We start from the raw sequence: 5,941 nt of genomic DNA, 5'->3' as shown, positions 1-5,941 counted from the left end.
TGACCCTGTAGGTTCGTTAATACATGGGCATGAACAAAACTCCTTTCGTCCAATGACCGATAATGGAACCATGGACGTCCATATCGATTGCTATGAGTACATGAATGACATTCGAGTGAACCTTTGGTTATCATATGATATTCCCTTTGCTTCGCAATACTTTACAAGTCCCGAGGTGAGATATATCAGTATCCTCTTGAGTCATACACATGCTCACTATACATGTGTCATCATTAACAGTTTTGTTTTTCTTTCTCATTGACATGTTTCGGCATCCCGGTGACATAGTCACTTGTGTCTGGCCAGACGATGATGGATGTCTTCACATCGAGAGGCCCTTAAGAATATTTCTCCATCGTTGGAGAAGCAAATCCCACTCTCGATCTATCTATCTAGTCCCCTATCAAACTTTTCGATGAATCTGTAAGTTGTCATTATGATCATCGTGTTACAGATGATGTTTGAGAAACCCAAAAGTTCATCGTACGATAAGAAGTGACTATGATACTCTCATGGTATAAGGAACTAAATCACATGTTAACTCTCCGCGTTATAGCAATTGACTTGTAACGATTGTATCTCAAAGTATAACAAACAAATTTTGGTCGATTCAATATGGTCGTTCTTCCAACATCATATCTTCAAAGTTATTTTAGGACTATCGTTACACTTAACGATATCCTAAGATCTAAAACACATGATCACCAACAACACTTGAGCTAGTTTTAGAGGCAAGACAGAACCATATTTTACTGTTTAATATTCTACATGTGCATATGAGTTTTCCACTGAATCACATATTCCAGGATCATAGCAGCTATAGCATAGAACATAAACTTTTAATTATGAACATGAAAAATATAATAATACAATATTGTTGACTCTAGGGCATATTAGAACAAATCTATCTTATGCAATCAATTTTTGTGCCTACTATACTGTTTATTTAACCAATCTATCTCTACCTATAGGATTGTACATTTTCCTATAATATATAATGGAATGAGCACACCACACAACATGTTTCACATTGAAAAATGACAGTTATCCACAATTTTTTTGACTATGGCGAGGAGCCGGTGATTGAGAGTTTTTTTACTGGAGAGTTAAGAGGTAGTCTAAGTTCGCAACATTGGTCATGCCCCTGAAATAAGCACAACACACAACATATATCACATTAAAAAATGGCAGCTATCCATAATTTTTTTCAACTATGGCGAGGAGCCGGTGATTGAGAGTTTTTTACAAGTAAGTTTGTAGCATTGGTCACACCACTAAAAATAAAGCACAACACACAACATAATTCACATTAAATCAACATGTTTCGTCTGATGGACAGCAAGGCGCTCATCTAGACGCTTCTCCTAGCCAGTTTTAGGAGTGGCCCGGGAAGGCTTGCGCTCAACCCATTCCTAGAGCTTTTCTGCTGGGATAGCTAGTCGAAGATGAGATAGTGTATATAGTAGTGTTGGGTTTAGTTGTTTCCTTAGGGGAGTTTTGCGTTATGTCGTATCAGAGCTTTTCTCTGACGCTTGCGAGCACATGATAGTCGGCGCCTGCTTGCAAAACTAGTCGTCCAGGGTGTAGGGCAACTATCGCGATGGATCTGGCGTGATCTTCCTTAATAAGCTCGTGGGGCAGCAGAATCCGTTGAAGTTGGAGGTTGTTTCTCTTCGTATTCTTAGCCTTCACATGGTAGAAGAGAAGGAGGTGGTGATCTAGTGTTCAACTTCCTTAGATCGATCATTGGACATGGGTCTTCGGCGGTGGATCCGGAGCATGTACCATTGCTTTGATTTGAGCTCGTCTCAACGGCGTTTTGAAGTGAAGCTACGACACCACCTATGTTGCCTCAATGGTCGAGCCGGTCTTGATTGCTCTAAAGTTGAGTGTACTGGCCGAAGGGTGGCTGTGTAGAGCTCCGGTATCAGGCTAAACCGCTTCCAGTTATTCCTCCCGACCATGATGTCAAAAGGAGAGGCAAAGTGGCTTCGGCTCGGCTTCATTATCTTCCATCCCTGACATGAGTTGGCCTCGAAGCGACGACAAGGTTGCCAACCCTGGTGGTAGAGTCCACGACGATGGCGATCTTGGTATGTGGCTGACGCCTCGAAAAAGGACCACACCACATTCGACAACTCGTGTCCGGGGTGTTTTTTGTAAAGTTCATGGGCTCAGTTGTAATTTTGCTTTTTCTAAGGGTCCTGGTGACAGTTGTACCTGTACTGGACTGCAAAGTTAGTGAAGTTGCTTCTAAAAAAAAGTGTTTCCCCCAGATCGGTAGAAGAACAACCTGCAACTACCACCGGAAGGAAATGAATGCCTTGAAGAAAAGTTCCCTGGCATAGTATCCTTATGACGCGGCTGCAGCAGCCAGGTCGCCTGCCACTCTTATATAAGATCACCGCCCATACTGCCTCTCCCACGGAGCAGCATTGTGCGTAGCTTTACACCAACGCACAACTAACTATTACTACTCCAGTAGTGAAGGAGCAGAGGTAGGATGGTGAACTTGGTGGAGGCCCAGAAGCCGCTGCTGCACTTCCTGATCAGAAGGGCCGGGCTCCGGCAGCACACGGTGGACGTGGACGGCGCCGGCACGGCGCTCACCTTCTGGGTGCCCAAGGACAAGCTCCCCAAGGACAAGTCCACCGTGTGCGAGATCACGCCCGAAGCGGCGGCGCCGGCCTCCAAGAAGAAGAGCAAGACGAAAGCCAAGGCCCCGCGGCCATCCGTCGTCCTCGTGCACGGCTTCGCGGCCGAAGGCATTGTCACGTGGCAGTTCCAGGTTTGCACTTTGTTATCCTACGTGCATGAGTGAGATGTGGCCTGTTTCCGTTGAGATTAAGTTAATTAATTCATGCCGTCACGACGTGCGTGCGTAGGCTGGTGTGCTGGCGAAGCACTACGACGTGTACATCCCGGACCTGCTCTACTTCGGCGGCTCCACGTCGCCGTCGACGGACCGGTCGCCGGGGTTCCAGGCGGAGTGCCTGGTGGCAGCGCTGGGCAAGCTGGGCGTGGAGAAGTGCACGGTGGTGGGGTTCAGCTACGGCGGGATGGTGGCCTTCAAGATGGCCGAGTCGCACCCGGGCCTCGTCCGGTCGCTCGTGGTGTCGGGCTCCGTCGTCGCCATGACCGACTCCATCAGCGAGACCACGCTGGAGAGGATCGGCGTCAAGTCGTCGGCGGAGCTGCTGCTGCCGGACTCCGTCAAGGGGCTCAAGGCGCTGCTCTCCATCGCCGCCCACAGGAAACTCTGGTTCCCGGAACGCCTTCACAGGGACTACCTCCAGGTCCGTCTCTATCTCTACTCAATCAAACACTAGCTTCATTCATTTTCCGCTTTGATTTGTCCAGCTATTTTGGTTTTTGGATGTGCATGATGTGATGTGTGGTGGGTTCATTCCATTTCCATGCAGGTGATGTTCACCAACCGCAAGGAAAGAGCAGAGCTGCTGGAAGGTTTGGTGGTCAGCAACAAAGACGCCACCGTGCCCGTTTTGCCACAGGTGCGTTTGGCCACCGTCCTCAACCCCCTTGCTGACTAAATACACTATCTTAGTTAGTAACCTAGTAAATCATTTTCATATCATAGGGGAAAAAAACAGTACACCAGTTTGCCGATTGGTTGTACAGCAGCACGATATGTTTGACTCTTTGTACTCGTAGTAGTAGTAGTCCAATTGATCACGTACTCAGGAGCACAGAAGCATTGATGGGTATTCATGGTTGGGAGTTAATAAGGGTCATGAGCGGCGGTGATATGCTGAAGGCTTTCAATGCTCTTACCCAAGCGGATGGCCTGTTCAACTTGACAGGAACACAAACCAGCCCATAATTTACAAAACATGCTTACCGCATACAGTACAAAGTTGGTGCACCAAAGCCACCAAATCCATCCGTGAAGAATATAAGCAGCGAAGAAAGAACTCTACCAAGCAATTCCCGTGATTACCAGTAGTACCAAGGTTGCTGACAAACGTTTCTTGTCCTTGCGCCGCAGAAAATACTTCTGCTCTGGGGACACAACGACAACATTTTCAACATAGAGCTCGCCAAGACAATGAAAGAGTAAGCTATCTATCTGTGCTCTTGAGATTTCAGACGACTTAGAGCTAGCTTCACAATCCAAAGCATATTCTGAAGCTAAGCGTGTGAGTCGAGGGTTAGATACTAACAAATGGTTTTCGGGTGTACGCAGGCAGCTCGGCGAGGAGACGATGCTGCAGAGCATAGACAAGGCCGGGCATCTCGTGCACCTGGAGAGGCCCTGCGTCTACAACCGCCGCCTCTTGGAGTTCCTGGCATACGTCACTGCTGAAGCTTCCAAAGAGTGACAAATTAGTAGGTCCATCGTGTCCCGGAGAGTGCTTGATTTGTTCACAGACAACTGGGGTCCCATTTGTTGCAGTTTGATTGTTTGGCCGTGTATAATATTTGTGAGTGTGATGCATAATACTCCTATGGAGTCAGCACTGGCCAATTTGTCTATTTCTCTTTTGCAGCTAAACAGTTGTGTAAATCAACTCGAAATGCTTCATACGTGGATAACGGATTGAGGTAATAAGAGTGGACCCCTCAAAATCTTTAACTCTCAAACGGTCAGAAGACAAAATTTGAAGGAGTTAAATTTGAGACCCACCCTACTCTCTTATTTTTACTCGGCCATGGCACCGCTCCTTAAACAATTTTCCTTGACTCTCATCCACCGCCGCTTGCCTCCACCTCCCTGGTGACCGAGAAAATGGAATCCCCTACGCCCCGCAACTCTAGCGACCCTTGTCGGCGTCGGAATCACGCCGGGGCCAGAAATTTCGTGAAATCGTGCTTTGTGTTGTTATGCATACGCCGGCGGCTGTGCATGCTCACCTCTATGGCCTCCTCCGTCGTCGTGGTCCTTCGTAGCCAATTTTTGAACGCCAAGGCCTTCTAGCGCATCGTCGAGCAGTGTTCCTAGAGCCTCGATGGTGTCCTACAACGCCTGCAATACCGCCCGCCAAGGCCTTCTAGCTCATTGTGCACGCACACCAAGCACGACAAGTACGTGCGCGCACACACACGCGCGCACTATTTCTAAAACTCCTCGCCGACAGCGGGATCAGGGCTGGGTGACATGCCAGAGGTGTGTGCGGCTGAGGTGCTTCTCCGGCTGGGCGCGTCTAAAGGAAGAAGATGAAGAGAGACTTTCATGTGGGGTCAGTTCGTTTGAGGACTTAAATTTGAGGGTTGGGTTAGGTCCGGTCATCATTTAACTTCTCAAACTATAACGAGTTAAGTTTAAATGAGCATATAAGTAGTTAAAATATAAGGTGTCGGTTAGAGATGCCCTAAGTGCATTAGTTTATGACATAGAGAATACGAGACCATACATTCTAGAGAGTTAAAAGATTCATTCTTAAAAGAAACATGATTTGTAGTTGAGTTTAAAGGAGCATAACCATGGCCTCTAAATCATGTATCTAAATTAAATTGTTCTTTTAAGACACCCAAACGGTATCTAACATCTTATGTTTATCAAGATAAACACTTTTTTGATAAAGGGTGGATTTTATTAATTCAAGATGAAGCATCAAGAGGATACAAACACTATGAGAACACACCCGGTCTCTCAATAGCTAGGATGCACACGGTCAATACCAACGCACACACATAACACGCTACGGAAAAGCAAAGTCATATCAAATCAAAGTTATGCCTAAGCGAGAGGAAAAAAAAACTCGAAGCGATCAAATCCGTCATTGAGAAACTACAGCTATGGCCATATCCGCACCAACAACATAATAATACCACAAAGACAACGAGGTTCTTCAACAGCAACGCCGTCAGGAAGGTAGCAACGCTCAAACGTCGCCGTCACCGGATTCAACCTTCAAAGGTCAGAATCTAGGTTTTCACCCTAAAGAATTAGATGAAGCATATCCGAGCAATGCCTTCAACA

General features: G+C 46.7%; 1 protein-coding gene across 1 annotated transcript; it reads left to right on the top strand.

The window, feature by feature from the left end:
* The first annotated feature begins 2,405 nt into the window (after positions 1-2,405).
* LOC125544214 (putative carbamate hydrolase RutD) lies at positions 2,406-4,570 on the top strand. Its single transcript, XM_048707815.1, has 5 exons — positions 2,406-2,788; positions 2,886-3,296; positions 3,423-3,512; positions 4,007-4,074; positions 4,205-4,570. The coding sequence occupies exons 1-5, from the start codon at positions 2,504-2,506 to the stop codon at positions 4,338-4,340; spliced, it is 990 nt and encodes a 329-aa protein (XP_048563772.1). The 5' UTR covers positions 2,406-2,503; the 3' UTR covers positions 4,341-4,570.
* The last annotated feature ends 1,371 nt before the right edge of the window (positions 4,571-5,941 follow it).

This window comes from Triticum urartu, chromosome 3 (assembly GCF_003073215.2).
Source record: "Triticum urartu cultivar G1812 chromosome 3, Tu2.1, whole genome shotgun sequence".
Classification (NCBI taxonomy): Eukaryota; Viridiplantae; Streptophyta; class Magnoliopsida; order Poales; family Poaceae; genus Triticum; species Triticum urartu.
Note: the sequence above shows the minus strand (reverse complement) of the source record. Positions and strands in the feature narration are given on the sequence as shown.